At 41.4% G+C, this 16160-nt stretch overlaps 2 protein-coding genes across 4 annotated transcripts; both read right to left on the bottom strand.

Annotated features, from left to right (window-relative positions):
* Nucleotides 1-425: 425 nt before the first annotated feature.
* Nucleotides 426-9990, bottom strand: skap2 (src kinase associated phosphoprotein 2). Of its 2 annotated transcripts, none has more exons than XM_056379730.1 (13): nt 9846-9990; nt 9335-9440; nt 9192-9217; nt 8750-8848; nt 7913-7993; nt 7431-7514; nt 7133-7257; nt 6711-6774; nt 6392-6514; nt 6103-6177; nt 4412-4524; nt 755-858; nt 426-647 (listed from the first exon to the last, which is right to left on the bottom strand). In XM_056379730.1, exons 1-12 carry the CDS (start codon nt 9883-9885, stop codon nt 766-768), a joined length of 1029 nt encoding a protein of 342 aa, XP_056235705.1. In that variant the 5' UTR covers nt 9886-9990; the 3' UTR covers nt 426-647; nt 755-765. The 2 variants fall into 2 exon arrangements, with proteins under 2 accessions (XP_056235705.1, XP_056235704.1); XM_056379729.1 differs by having other exon boundaries at nt 8750-8851.
* Nucleotides 9991-13027: 3037 nt separating this feature from the next.
* On the bottom strand, nt 13028-15339 carry hoxa2b (homeobox A2b). Of its 2 annotated transcripts, XM_056381154.1 has the most exons (3): nt 14965-15339; nt 14673-14883; nt 13028-14206 (listed from the first exon to the last, which is right to left on the bottom strand). In XM_056381154.1, exons 1-3 carry the CDS (start codon nt 15160-15162, stop codon nt 13530-13532), a joined length of 1086 nt encoding a protein of 361 aa, XP_056237129.1. In that variant the 5' UTR covers nt 15163-15339; the 3' UTR covers nt 13028-13529. The 2 variants fall into 2 exon arrangements, with proteins under 2 accessions (XP_056237129.1, XP_056237128.1); XM_056381153.1 differs by having other exon boundaries at nt 14673-15339.
* Between the last annotated feature and the right edge of the window lie 821 nt (nt 15340-16160).

A 16160-nucleotide genomic window follows, 5' to 3' on the forward strand; every position in this document is an offset into this window, starting at 1 on the left:
GTTTAATTTATCCAGGAGTTGTGTACATGTATTTAGTGTGCACACAGGATTTGATATTGCCAGTGGCCTGACGTTTATTGCACATTAAAGAAGGCAAATACCATGATTCCGTAGGCTCCAATATTAATGATAAATGCAGTTATTCCTTACATCTAAGCTTTCGACAACCCTCCATCACACAGGTTTTTGATTTAATTTCTGCTGTTAACCCTCTTCTTCTTGCCTCGTGGTAACTGTCATTGTTAATCCAGTCTGTAAACATCGTGTGTAAATGTGTGCTTCAAGGTGAAAAAAAAAAAACTGGCATAAGGTATTTCTGCCTTGAGCATCTCTGTTACTCAGGTAATCTATGACCTTTGAGAGCCTCTATTGCCACCTTGTGGCTTAAGTGGCAGGGTAATAATAAAATGCACTGATACTATAGATATGTTTCAATCTTTATTTATCTTGCCATTTGCAAATACCAAATTTGCCATAAAGCAGAGCATGAAATGTTGTTGTGGAAAAAGTGTATCTTGTATAGAAAATAAATACAAACAAGCAGTGCAAAGTAGAAAAATATTCTTAAACATGTGCTTCAGTCATATGAAAACCTTTTTTTTTATCCGATCATCAGTCTCTTACAGTGGATATGGGAGGGAATGATCCTGGAAGATGACACAATGTACCAGTTAAAATAAAGCAGATTTATCCCATTTGCATATATTATAATCATTTAGTTTTGAACTCAGCAAGTAAAAAAAAAAAAACTTACATAGGGTGAATTCATAAGGCATAAAGCTCCATGAGGTACTCTTTGGGGACGATTCCTATGTTTCCATTCTTCTCTCCAACCCACCAGCCAAAGTTCTGGTACTCCTGGATACGGGACAAAGGGGAGACATTGAGAGGACGAGTGGGTTAATAAAACACATTCACTAATCTCTTTTAATTCATGTCGTGGATTAAGAGATTATTGGCCAGTTATAACACAACAAAGGTAAAGTCAGTCTTAAAATGTTACAATTAGAGCTTCAACAATTCATTGATTGGTCTATAAAGAGTAAAATCTACTGTTTTGATCATTGTTTTGAAGTCATTTTTTAAAGCAATAATGCCAAACATTTCCTCATTCCATCTTCCCCAGATTGAGGATTTGCTGCTTTTTCATATTCTGACCAATAAGAAAGCTCAATGTGTGGAGAAAGCAGCATTTTGAAATATGAAAACCTTGAGCTGGAGACTTTAAGACTGGACAGAATATCTAAGAAATTAAATCAAAATTAGCAATGATAACCAGCAGAACAAATAAAAACCCAACACGTGGCCACCCCCAACTGTCACCTATTTACAAAATCTTAACTTTTTTCCTTTCACTCCCACATCTGTAACATCCCATAACATCCCACCAACAACTTTACATTTCCTGTTCCCTGTCCTACTTCTCTACAGTGTCGGATTTGAGATTGAGCACACTCTACTCCACTCCACACAAAAACCTCAGTGTGCACAGAGCGCATCACACATAAATCTGTCAGAGCATGACAAGTAATAGCCCCAAATGGCTGTCAGCATGCTGAGATGTGAGGAGGACACTGTGAGGAGAGATCTGAGACAAGAGGGGAATATCCCTCTCTCTCTCTTTGGCCAAGAGCCTGACCTCACATCAAAGTCTTCCCGGGACGATGAATCAACGCCGGAGATCACGTTCTGACAAGGCCGAAGGAAGAGGAACCTGCACAATGTTTCAAATCCGAGGCAGAACCCGGGGACAAGGAGGGACCACATATGTGTCCAGTTATTCCCAGGGGAGAGTAATGGATGCAAGTGATCATGTGGTGATATTAGACACAGGAAGATTACAATGACAATATAAATGGCTAGCACTGACAGTTGTGTGGTGATGGGTCATTCGTCATGTCAGATAAAAAAGGTCCTTGACTTACTGTCCATGTCACATAGTAATAAGATGAGATGAATACAGTATAAAGTAACTAGTACTTCTAAATTTATTAACAACATTTTAAACATCCCAGGAAACAAGCAGAAAAATGTCATATGCATTTCATTAATATGTTGCCTGATGAAAATGTCACCTCTCCACAAGCCCCTGCGGGATAATATAGCAGATTGACATGAGGTGTGTGTAAAAGGGTGTGAGACCCGAGTGTGTGTGTGTGTGTGTGTGTGTGTGTATTGTGACTTCCTGCAGCTAGTCTTTGAAAACAGCAACACCTCATTGTGTAGTTCTGGCTGACAAATAAGTCATGCTTGAGTGAGTGCGGGACACAACACGAGAGAACATATACAGAGCTGTGGAAGACTAATGACACCACACACTGTGACAACACACATTAACGCAAACACCCTAAGCTGGCTGATACCACTGTCCTGTAATTTTTTTTTATTTTTTTTTTTATTACTTCTAGCAAATAAGAAGGCTCCCAAAGCCTGGATGGATTTACAGGCACAAACTGTACAAGAAGTGAAAGATCTGCCGACACAACAGCAACGGTGGTAGCAGCAGCAGCAGCAGCATTATGTTTGGACAGTGTTTACATTTTATCAACCCATCTAGCCACTTTCGTTAAGCGAGATGTTACATTTCTCGATTAGTTTTATGTGCGGTGACTTGGGCCGGGGTGGGGGGTAGGGGCCCGCTGCTGCTGCATATCCGGACAACACACTCTCCCTCAATCCCAGTCAGACCCTATAATCAACACCCAGGTCCTGACTGGGGGGTCTCGCAGCTGTAACACTACAGCTATTTCTGGGCTGTGGAATGGGGGAGGGAAGAGGGAGAAAGGAGAATGGGGGAAGAGGGAACGGTGCAGGGGAGGGGGGAGTTGGCTGTCCACTTTAGCTGCAGCTGGCTGCAGCAGTCCAGACAGGTTTTATGGTCATTGCCCTCGCAGCAGGCCACAACCCCCAACACCAAGGTTTCAGCTAATGGCACTCCCAGTCTGAGTGAAAGGGCAACTTGATTCTTGGTCCTTTTCCACAAACACGAAGGAGGAGTAATAAACAGGCATTTGGCCAATGAGCATTGACGGGTCTGTCTGCTTCGTGCATTTGTTTCTTTCCATTAGCGCTGAATCAATTAATCAATTAATCAATCAACCACAAATGAACAATTTTGGTAATCCATTATTTGCTTATGTCATTTATGATACAAAAATGCTCGTTTCTGCCTCGTAATTGTGAAAACTTGATCCCTTTCACTTTGTACTGTGTGTCATACAAAGAAAAGATGTCACCTCTGGCAAATTTTGAAAGATATTTTCCACTATTTCCTGACATTTTATAAACTAAGCATTTAATCAGTTAACCAGTAGTAAAATAAGTGGGAGGTAATTAATAATGAAAAATAATTTGCTCTGCTCTGATTGATAAAGAAATTGAACCATTAGTCCCAATTATAAATCAGGTTTTTATAAAATATATAATATTTGGAGCTCAGTAAGTGTTTTTAAGTCCTTGAGCCACTAGATGGCAGACTTGAATTTGAAAAAGGCCCTGGCCAGTTGACAACAGTATGTCTCAGTTGACTACATGCTGCACAGAAACCAAACCAGACAGGAAATATAGCCAGTCTAGATGGTGTACATTTCACACTTTCAAAAAGAAAAAGAAAAGAAAAACACATCCCACAGGTTTGACATGCATCTGTGAAAGTGTATCATTCCTCGACTTATTTGCTGTGCAATGTTCAAAAACAAGCTTGTTAAAATTATCACAACAAAATCCAATTTGGCGTTCATATGAACCAGTTAAGCACAAAAGCCCTCCTGTTTGGATGCATAATTAAGGTAAAGAACCCCCACCCCACCCCCAGTTCTCCACACCTGGCACCCACACCTAGTCGACAAGCCTCGGAAATTGTGCGTCCACTACACGTCTTCACCTGCTCTAAATAGAGTGTCGGACTGAGCCTGGGTTTCCTGAGAACACACATTCCTATTTGGCGAGTTGAGGGAGATGTCTGAGAGGTGTGTGGGCTGAGGGCTGCCCACTGCCTGGCATGGCAGCAGCGGCAGCGTGCTGAAACAGTCCAGATGGAAGTGATGGAACGGCGCTGTGTGCCAGCTAAGCCCAGCCTCCGCCAGCAACACTAAAACAGTTTCCGTTGTGACACAACTAATCCCCATCTCAGTGCCAGAGAGAGTACCTAGCCCAGTCTGCCTCTTACCATCAGCCGTCCACCTCCAGGCGGTGGGCCAGGCTCTGCCAGTAAAGAATGTGAACAGTCAGTTACTCTGAGGGCCTAGAAATAACTCACTTTAGGTGGTCTCAGACCAGCACGACCACTCTGACTACAAACCTCATCTCAAACTTTTGCATTACAGTTGGGTATGTGCTAATCCTGGCTTTATCATGCATCAAGAAAACGCTGTTGTTTCACCTCGGACAAGAAGGACTCCCTTCACCATACCTTGCTCAGGATGTAGATAGCATCTCCCCGTTTGAAGGACAGCTCATCTGGGTGGTCCCCTGTACAGTCCCATAAGCCCTGGTAGTAGTTCTGGTAGTCTTTGCTCTTATCAACTGGATGGAAAAAATGGGCAATAGGGTGATAACAGATAAGGTGCTTTATTTTCCACTGAAAGTAATTGTTTTTTGTCTACAGGTCTGACACAGCAGTGATTGTTAGTGTGGAGCAGAACCAACAGGAGGCAGTGGAGAGCCTAAAGCAGAACTTGGAGGCAACATGTGCAAAGAGGAGACAGTAGGTGTGTCACAGATACATATCACATATTAATTCTAAACAGCTTTTGAGTATGTTCATACTGAAAGAGCGAAAAAACAAAGTGTACTTAAACCTGACAGAAGCCATACTAAATAAAATTCATTTTTGAGAGTGCTGTTGACATATACTATTTTCTCACAATATAATGCTGAAAGGAAATAGAAAAAAAAAAAAGTCCCAGAAAGATCTTGGAAAACTACAAATAAGTATTAAAGCTTAGGAACAAAATTGATGTCTATTTCTGACATTCAATGCCACACTTATTGTATCAATCCATGGTAGTATAAAAGGGTTATCTTGCATTTTTGTATACTGGCTGCTATAACGATTAGCATGTATACATACTGTATAGAATTAGTATGTAGGATAGATTTAGGACACGATTCATGTGCATGGGTCAGACAGTGGCTGTGTCTCAATTCTATGTTAATTCTAAATAGATTTTGAGGATGTAGTTCTGTGTGTTCACAATGGCAAAGTGACGAAATTAAGTATACTCCAAAAAGTCAGAATGTAGAATGAACAGAAAAAAGAAAAAACAAAACAAAAAAAACAAGATGTTGTTGTTAAAATTGTTTTTAAAAAAAATGTGTTGCTTTTCTCGTTTTTCTATCACTGTAAACTGAATGTCGTTGGGTTCTGGACTGCTGCTCGGACAGAACAAGACATCTGAGGACGTCACCTTGGACTCTGGGAAACTGCGATTGACATAATTCACAGTGTTCTGACATTTCGTAGACTAAATGATTAACCAAGAAAATGACAGAGAGATTAATCGATGCTGAAAACAATTACTAGTTGCAGCTCCATTGTAAAGCAGCAGTTTGACTGCCTTTACATGGCATATGTAAATTCTGTTAGTGAGGAAAAAAAATCTGTAAACTACAAATATTAATATATAGTATTCTGCATAGAGTTAGTATAAAGTATGGAATTAGGACACAGCTAGTTTCTTGCAGTTAGTGTTTCCATCGCTCAGCGAAGCTGTTCATCTCCTGTCTGATGATGATCCTCAGTGGAATAGTTTGGAAAGGTTTTAGGAATGTTCATCTCCATACAGTAGATAAAAATAGATATTCTTATGGGAAAGTATTTTTGCACTTATAAAACTGTTACACATCACTTATAGTAAAAGGAAGTTGTCTAACTGGGTTGAAAGTTATTTCCAGCATTGTGCTAACTTTCTGTTGCACGCTTTCACAGGGACTTCCTCTTCCTCCAAAAACAAAGTGGGACATTTGCTGGTCACAGTCCCATCATATATTTTGCATGCATAGTGAAAGTTACTAGTCTTTAAAACATCAAACTAAAAATGCCACTCATATATACATACAGTATATACACAGAGACCAGAGACAAATTTCAGTGCTGTGTACCTGCAGCAGGAGGAGCAGGTTTGGTCGATGGCTCCACCTTCGGAGGAGGCTTTGCTGGAGTGGGCATGTCATCCTCTGCAGAAACAAGACAATGTTGTCAGATGAGATGACGCTATGAATTAGAGGTTATGATTTTCTGTCTAATTAGTGGCAGCAAAAACATAGAATGGCAGTAAACAAAACCTTTGCATAATAATTAAAAAGAAAAAAAAAAAAAAAGAATCATGTAAATTGTTCATGTGCTGCAGGACAATGGAGATCATCGCTGTGATAAAACGTGTGGTCGGACCTGGGAGCTCTTCATAGATGTCTTCGTCAATCGGCTCAGGCTCAGATGTATTAGCCATAGGTCCAACATCATCGTACATCTCCTGGTCCTCGTCATCTTCCTCTGGGATGATCCCCGTCATATCTACAAACAGCCAAATATAATATGTTTTGACTTACACACAGTAACTGTTGATTTGTACACCAGTGCGCACAGAGTATCCGGCGCTCATATTTACATCATTTTGTTCATTTTTAGATTTTTGCATTCTTGAAGAGACAAATGTCGCTGTTGCATGATAAAGCATAAGAATATATTCTCTGTCAGAAACAGCTCAAACCTCTCAAAACAAAGTCTATCTGTTTCACCCATTCCTCCGCCTCTTTCACCGATGACGCACAAAACTGTGATGAAAGACGAGAGAAATGAAAACTGCAGTCAGTGCAATATGCAGTTCTACATATATTAATTAACATAAACAAATAATACTGCATTTATGCATAGTAAAATGTTCCGCATGGAAGAGCCTGAATGTTAGAAACACTCATTTAGACTTTTTAAATATGCGTGACAGGTTGAGCTATTGCAAAGGCAGCAGTGTCAAATGAATGAATAGCTTTTAAAATAAACAAAGATTTAATGAAGTGCAAGTACACGCATGGCTCGCCAAGTTTTAAACATGGCACATCTCAAGTCCACCTTTGTTTTTCAATTTAGGAGCTACATTTACGCTCATAGCATCACCGAGAGACGAGTGTTTACCTGATAGACCCGCTTGTCTGGAGCCGAAATTTCAAAGCAACAGTCTTTCTTTGAGTCTCTCCGTAAGGTGCTGATCATTTTGACAGAGTACCCGTCGATACTGAACTCGCCCTTCTGCTGCTTGTCTGTTCACAGAAAATTAAAAACATCCTCATTAATGCCTCAGATACAACGAGGGCAACGCCACAGTGACAACCTGGGAAACAATCCTCCTATTTAAGTTTTTCTCAAAGAGTATGTGATTCATAATTAACAGGGAAACAGGGATGGAATGAGAAAAAAAAAGAAAGAAAATTACCTCTCTCACTGCCATAATAGTAGAAGGTATGTTGGCTTAGAGCACACCATCTCTTCTGCCACTCGGTGCCAAAAAAGCTGTGATCTGTGGAGGCAAAACCAACAATTATCTCAGTATTAAAGATCTATGTGTCCATCTCTTTTAGTAAATTATTTGGAGGGTAATTAGGGCTGTGTATGTGTACTTCAAATAAATGTGAAAATGTCAAAAATAAATAATATGCCAAAAGTATGTATCACATATATTTTATAAAATATAAAATATAAAATATATGCATGGGGAATCGTTTTGGGACTTGAGGTATTATTCTCTATCATGTGATCTCAGACTTGACGTTTGCCTGACAAGAGATCTCAAAGGTCAAAACATTTCATCAATACATTTTTTGAGACCATGCAAATTTCAGTGTGCAGACGACCTCTGCTATTTAATTAAAGCTCCCTGTTTCCAAAATATATGCATCTTACTGGCAGAGCACCCACCCTTTCTGCGTTTCTCAAGGTATCCTGCTTTGAAGACAGAAATCAGGTCCTGAGCTGCCACAGGTGGGGACTGCTGGGCACCTGGAAAAGAATTAAGGAAGCCAGATGAAGTGAACTCCTGTCAAAAGTGAAAATTATATTTGTTTTTAAAACGCTAAGCATCACCAGATGGGTTTCTGGGTAATTTTGCTATCATGTATTCAGCTGATGGATGTTGAAAAACGAATGCCCTCCACTAAGCAATGTTTTTTCTCTCCCACTAGAGGAGATTCCCCTGCAGCGTGGAACGTCAGTGCAAGTGTTCAACTGCTGTGTCAAAGTTGCTTTGTGTGAAAGAGCAGCCATAAAACTGGCAGCTGCTTCCAACCCATAAACCCTGGACTCTAATCGCCATTTCACAAGGATTTTCCTGATACTCTGTTTTAAAAAAGCAAATACAAAAATCGTAGATAGATTACCATGATGGAGCACAGAGGATTAAAACTACTGTATGTTGAGGAATGTTTGTTTTTTTCTCCTCAAACTACAGCCATGGCAGTAATTTTCAGTCCCCGGACTGTGGCTGAGAGCAATAAAGCATGCTCTAGCTGTCAGAGGGGTGGGGTGAAAAGAGGTGGTGGGAGTAGGAGTCATGCCTCCAAATTGCTTCCCAAGTATGTTGCCAAGTTACAGTTGGAATGTCTCCTTCATTGTGCCACTCAAAGTCACTTTCTCCAAGGAGCAGATGCAAAGATTTGTGTACTTTCATGTCAAGATTGAATTTTCAATACTTTAATCCGCAGCCTGTTAGCAGTTAGCGAGTCAATTTTGGACGTCTGCTAAGTGCTTGTGGCTTACCTTCGCAATTGTCTTCATCCTTGTCTGTGCGCTCTGAGTGCAGCGACCCTCCATCGTTGTTGCTGTCAACTTCCTCTGAGTCCTCTGAGTCATCTCCACCTACTGAAAAAAAGACAAGGAGCTGTGCAGCAATGATACATGGTATGCCGTAACACAGTGGTTCCCAAACGGTTGTGAATGTCTCTGAGGTCTGAGCAGTTCCATTTTCACACTGTTTGGATAAGTTTTAAAAGCATGAAGAGCGAAAATTATTTCTCAAGAGAAAAAGTAAATGTATTAAGTCTTCAACACTGGAAAATAAACATTGGATTTGTCTTATTTTCTAGAATGGGGATGACACTGACACTTTAGATTCATGTGTTGACATCTTGTGTGGGTTAGGTTGGGAACCACTGGTGTAAGAGCTCAGGATTATTAAACAAAGAGTAAGACTAACACTCACTTTTTTCCTTAAAATCATGTGGAAAGCTGTTGGAGAGACAGTAAGAGGATGTTAACACCAACAACATTAAAAGATAAATAAATAAATTAGATTTTTGTAACCACATTCAAACAAACAAAGATGTACAATGCAAACAGACATACCCCTGTTTGACCTCTTTGATCCGTTTGATGAAGGCTTCCTTCTTCTCTTTTGCCCTCTTGCTTAAATTTTCTCCTTTCAACCCATCATTGAGGAAATGTTCTAGATCTGAAAACCAAAACCAAACACCAGGTAAATCATTAACACAAGCTGATAGCACTAACTGATGTTGATGTTGTTAGCCTACTTGATGGTCAAATGGTCCAGTCCTGCTTGAGATGTTGCATTTAAAAGCACAACAACGCACTCAAACAGCAGTTTGAACAGTTTCCTGCCCATTGTTTGACTCTTATCAACAGCAAGCAGCGTTTTTTTTCCACTCAAACAGCAGCACAGTGCATCTGACAAGAAACCCAGTCATCCATATTGAGCCTGTGCTTCCTCTTTTCACACAACGGTCTCTTCAAAAGTGGACTCAGTGAAACTAGCCTTTAAAAAACAACAACAAAAGAACACGGAAAACAGCCCAGCGTGTACAATAAACTACAGTAAACTACTGGTGTAGCCTGTTACCTGAAATGAGCGTCGTTAACTCCTCAGGAATCGCACGCATTGTGTGATGAGAGTTTGTTTTTTGGCAGCGGTGGACCGTCCGGCGGCAGGAGGAACTTCACTTGACACGGAAGCAGCAGTGGGCTCAGACACGCGGAAGTTCATCTGCCAATCATTTATCACTGACCAGCCAGTTCCGCTGCAAGGACTGATGTTTATTTTAACATCAGCTCCGTGTGTGTGTGTGTGTGTGTGTGTGTGTGTGTGTGTGTTTTAGACTGCTCCTGATGACAGGGGGCTGATGCTTTAATGGAGCTACGGCTCTTTACAGACTAATAAAGTCAGAGTATAATGTGATGATCATATTTTTGATTGATTCCAGATCATATTTCTCTTGGCCAGTCTGCTCGCTGTCACTGACTCACTGGACACATTGGGAGTGTTTTTTTTTGTTGTTGTTTTTTACAAGGATGCAAGCACTTTGAGTTTATGAATATGTCAACACTATAAATCTAAACAGGGATTATTAATAGATAAAAAGGCAATTATGTAAAACTGATGTGGAGGTTTCTTCGGCAGGTCTTTTAGTCTTGGAACAACAAAGATGTTTCAAAGAGACCGAGCTACTTCTGCTACACTTGTTTATTCCTACATGACATTCTTAAATATTGGCATCATGATTTGCATCTTATCTGTGAGAGTATTCGGTTGTACAGTCAGTGATGAGCACAATTCTGTGAAGCGAAGAAAAAAAGACTAACTCCTGTTGTATTCAAGGAGAGCAGCCTGTTGTCATATTGTTTACAAAGGTGTCACTCATTCATTAGTCATCTTTTGACAGGCAGTAACACCCAATCCTGGTTAAACGGCTGAGCCTTTGAACTCTATAACCTGTTGTTGTGGAGAAATGAGCCTAGAAATGTCAGAGCAGCTCTGGAGGGGCTGTGTGAAGAGCCTCAGCTCTTACTGTATAGCTGCAGGTGGCGGTGTGTTTGTCAGAGCTGCCAGATGCACAGACTCTCCCCACAAACCACTATCCATTTCTTTTTCAGTCCAGCGGCTTTGGAAAGCGAAACCCAGACAGCAGCTATTCTGGTATTTCTCGTGTGTTTTAAAAAGAGAGTAAAGATGTGTTTTGATGACTGTGATCCAAATAAATATATATGTGGTATGCTGGAATAATGCCTTTTACATTTGCTTTATATCCTCGATTTTAAAATGTTCTGGATTTGCATTCAGAATCATATTTAGAAAAGGAGCACCAGCCATTATAGATCTTGAGGTTATTGTTGTGTGATATACAGTATAATCTTATTCCACAGCTATTTATGCAGTTAAACCTCAGATCATATTCTACCGTTCCAAAGTTGGTCATACATACATGACATTTCGTGATATCACTATTTAGGTCAATAAATTCTTTATGTGCCACAAACTCTCTGCGGTCATTCAAAACCTGACCCCCTCCTGACCTGGCAGCAGTTCCTCCCAGTTTGGAGAGGAGAGGAGAGCCAGCTTGACCTTTGACCTGTGTGTGTGTGTCTGTGTGTGTGTGTGTGTGTGTGTGTGTGTGTGTGTGTGTGTGTGTGTGGTGTGCGTGTGTGTGGAGGGAGGGATCTACTGGCACAGTGTTGTATCTGGTTTCCCATGAAGCTTCATCTACTGGCCAGTCATCTCACACTAACTCCTCCCTTTGTATCTTTACTTCCCCTTTCATCACTCTCATTGCAGGTTTGTGATCTGCTCACTGTGCTCAGTAGCTGCAGTCACTCACCATGTTCAGCCAAACATTATACAGAAAAGGCATGATTTAAATTCACAATGCAGACGAGATATGAAGAACCCGAGTGTAGGAAGTAAGATGCAACAGGTGTCTGCTTTATTTTATGCTAGGAGAGACTGTGGGAAAATAAGTAGATAGACTTGAACACGTTTTTATAATAATAAGCATAGGAGGAGATGGGTTTCTATTTAGTTTAGCCTGCAAACACAGGTCATGGTGACACTGTGTGGCCTTAATATTAAAAAATAAATAAATATAAAAATGTATATATAGCTCAGTGGCTGCAGCACCAAACCAAATCTGACTGCTTCAGTGCCTCCTGGGTTTTCTGCAATTAGCCCACTCAATCCTTGTTTTCAAATTGTGCACAGTCGCCATCACTTCAAACCACATCTCAGTAGGAATGACAGTTCACCACCTCACCTCACCTTTTAATTATTGCTACGAGGCTCCGAGCCCAACCGCACAGTCCTGAGAGCAGCAGGATGAGCAGAGAGATACGGAGCCAAGAAATGAATCTTATATCGCCAGCAGACTCTGGTCGCAGTAATTGATCGGTGTGATCGTGGAGCTTGTGAGTCCTGGAACAATTCATGGCTTAAGCTTTTCATCAAAAACTTTCTGTAAACATTTAATAATAGTATCGTTATTTAAAAAAACAAAAATGCAACCACGGCTGCTGCATCGTGGCAAAGGCTTCTCTATGTGCGCCATGGAGCCGAAGAATTCCTTCAGCAGAGAAGGGGATGGAGAACAGGGACAAGATCCGTCCAGATAAACATATATTTACTTTAATTAACATTCAATTTACACTAAATGAAAAGAATAAATGCATTTTGCTATTGAACTGGAATCTGCCCATGGTCTATTTTTGCCTCCGTACAAAACCCAGATAAATTATAATTTGTACAAAATGTTCTGCAGCTGTGAATTAACCCTAAATAATTTTAAATGATTATTAAAAAAAGAAAGAAAGAAAAAAAAAAGGTTTTGAAGGCCACAATGGCGCAAGGCGCAATTCTTAATTCAAAGAGATTGTATTACATTGCGGATCAGGCCATAAACAAGCACCCTCAGTGCTGTGAGTTTTATAGGCAATAAAATCTAATTTGGGAGCCAAGAAAAGTCATAGCTTTTGGCCTAAGAGTCCTAACAGTCAGTTTTCACTGCTAATTTTCTTTTTCTGGGCTTTAACATGCAGAGGTGATGAATCTTTTTCTTTTTCTTTTTTTCTCATGTCGGGATAAAACAGCAGGGACTACACCACAACCACAGTCAGGTTGAAAATTTTTTTATCTCAACCTCTTTAAAATAAAAAAATACATAAATAATGGAATGCAAATATAATCATCACTAACATTTCTTGCATTTTATTTGTATTTTATAGAGCTGTGGTTAGTGCACCTATTTGGCTGATTGTTTTTGGAAAGTTTGAGGTGATAAAATCAAGTGGTTTGATAATAGGGTGAGGACACCGACATACCCAGGGGTTTTTTAAATTATACCATATATATTCCCCTCATTTCAATGCCGAGATAAAGTGTTTATCTTCAAACATAATTCACTTTTCTTCTAAAACATATGTTTGCGTTTTATGCAGGATACAGACCTAAAATCAGTAGGTCATCTCTCCAAACCTGGGAAATAAGACAATAGCGCATCTGATTCCAATCAATGCAAAGTTTTATTTCAAGGAAAATATTCTGCTCAGTTATAGTCGAAATCCATATAAAAATAAGTGTGAAATGTCCTCTAGCAGCCAAATGGAATAAACACTCCATGAAGGCAAAATAGTAGCTTCGCTGTTTTTGCTTTAACTTACCTTATTTGTGAGCTCTATTAAATAATTCCCCCCTCTCGCTTAAACTGAGTAGCTACACTGACTGAACACAAGTGTCTGAATGAGAGTTAAAACAAATATTTTAGTAACTCAGGTTCTGCAGGTCGATTGTTGTGAGTGTTTCGGAGAACAGGTCAAACGTGTCGGAGGGCAAAGGCAGAGGACTCTGCGATGAATCTGACAAACTTGGTGAGAAAGAGGAGGAGGATGAGAAAACGTGGAAATCCTGCAAAGAGACGTCCAGGCCCGGGGAATTATCATTGTCCGGGCCTATTGTGGACACGCAGATGGGAACAGTGGGAGCCGGGTTTGGAAAATGTTTCGGATTTTTCTCATTGCTGTTCAAAGGCGTAACAGTCTCCCCATTGTTCCCGTTCTGACAGTGCTGTGAAGTCAAGGTATTTTGGTGGAAATACCTCTCCCTTTCCAGGAGCGTCCCGGCTGCGCCGCTGTCCGCCTCCCGCTCGAACTCGTCCTCCGGCCCGTCGTCCACACACGCGTATTTCCCCTCGCTGTCCCGGTTCTCCTTGCAGTGGGTCTGCCTCTTGTGTTTCATCCTCCTGTTCTGAAACCAAACTTTCACCTGCTTCTCTGTTAAATCCAGCAGAGCCGCTATTTCCACTCGCCTCGGTCTGCACAGGTATTTGTTAAAATGAAACTCCTTCTCCAGCTCCAGAAGTTGGGTGTTGGTGTAGGCAGTCCTCAGCCTCCTGGATGCTCCTCCACCGCCAACACCACCCTCTGGTATCTCTGGTGAACCTAAAGAAATAAACCAAAGATTATTATACAAGCATTTTTTTTTTTAAATCACAGGAAGGATGGTGATCAAAAAATAAAACAGCAACACATTTGGAAAACAGGCTCTATGGGGTGAAACTTGTGGCAAGCAAGCACCAGGACTAGGAAGATTTATGGGCCCCAGGCAGAATATGATGGGTCTGCGTGGAAAGGACAGGACGGAGGGTGAAGATTAATGAACATGCCAGCTGCCGGCCCGTGTAAGAATAATCTATCACTCTCCATTACTGTCAGACATTAACACTCTTACACTGCATCACAAGTCAGTGCGTTACTTGATGAGATTAAGCATGCTTAAATCAAAATCCTATACTGGTTTAAAGGGACGCCCACGTCGCACAAGGCCCGGGACGCAGCTCCTTGCAGAGGGGAATCCTCAGACAATGAGGAGCCTTTTACATGGAGGTTATTAATCATCATGTCTTGCCTTGGGGGGAGAAGTAGAGTGGTGAGGAGTCAGTCGTTGTCGCAGAGGAAGCAGCAGCAGCAGCAGTCTGGCTCCTCTTGATGCTTTTCTTCTCCTTCATCCACGGGTACTCCGGGGGTAGGGATGCGGTATGCAGCGGACTGCAGCCTTTCAGAGCCTGCTTTGAGCGGCTGTGCCGTGGGTGGATGCCCGGGTTCAGGCCGGGGATGGTCTGCTCAAAAGGAGGAGGAATCAGTGTCGACTGTGAAAGCGCCGAGCTCTTGATTGATGAACTTTGAAATGCATCACCGACAGGGTTAGTGAGAGATGTCAGGCACTCAGCGAGCGACGGCTGGCTGTTGATAAAACCACTTTCTCGCCCAAATTCGTAATTCATCTCCTCCTTCTTGTCCTGAAAGCCCGCTGATGTCAGAGGGGACAGAAATAATAGTAATAATAATGATAATAATAATAACGATAATAATAAAAATAATGAGCAGTTTATTTTCATAAACTACTAAACTGGATATAGTCGTATGGAGACCTCTATGCCATAAACTATTGCTTCCATGAGGACATGGTTGGAATTAGACCGTGCTGCTTGTCACATGATTGCATCTGCCCAATGACAATTTGGGGTTTTTATCAAAAGAAGCCACTGTCCCCTGTGATTGATCGAAAAACTCGGAGGGGTAACGCCTCATTCCGGGGGTAGGGGTTGCTTTATTTACACTTTTTTTTTAGGTCAGTTTCTTCACCGCTACAACCCCGCCAACCACCCCCCCCCCCCCTCTCCACCCACACACACACACACCACACCACCCACCCCGAAAATGCACCCACAAGTCATGCCTTCTTTTGCGCGTCCCCGCAAGTCTGCCGTGCGGGGCACGCGCGTGTGAGTTGTGGCTCGTGTGAATCCTATGTGCGTTTATTTCTATAGCGTGGCACTCCACAAATCATTTCAACAGTCACATTTGTCTCATAAAGTCCCAGCGGCCGCAGTCGTTATCAGCGCCGGGGCGTTAATCTGGAGACTTTCTTGAAGGTTTGCTTTGCCTGGAGAGAGAAAAGCTGCACCAGACATCCAACAACATGTCCACCCCTCCCCCAACACACACACACACACACCATACACCACACACATGAGAGAGAGAGACAGCGAGAGAGAGAGAGAGAGAGAGAGAAAGAGATTATTTTTGATTTCGATTTTGCCTTCATCAGATTTCGTCATTTCGCCTCTTGTTATCTCCACTGCCACAAGAGATTACGTCATTATAGTTAAGGTTATCGTTGAAGTCCATATAGTGATAGTGCATATTATAATTTGCTGAAAAAACAATATTTTGTGTCCATGAAAGACAGCACTTGGGTTATTTCGGGGGCATCTGTCATCATTTTACAGTTTACAGTTCCCTGCCCCACATCCCATTTCATTTATTTTATTTCACCAAGGCTATAGGGATAATATTGACCTAAGCCATCACCCATACACTTCAGCATTATTGG

Source organism: Seriola aureovittata, chromosome 7, assembly GCF_021018895.1.
Source record: "Seriola aureovittata isolate HTS-2021-v1 ecotype China chromosome 7, ASM2101889v1, whole genome shotgun sequence".
In the NCBI taxonomy this organism is placed as follows: domain Eukaryota; kingdom Metazoa; phylum Chordata; class Actinopteri; order Carangiformes; family Carangidae; genus Seriola; species Seriola aureovittata.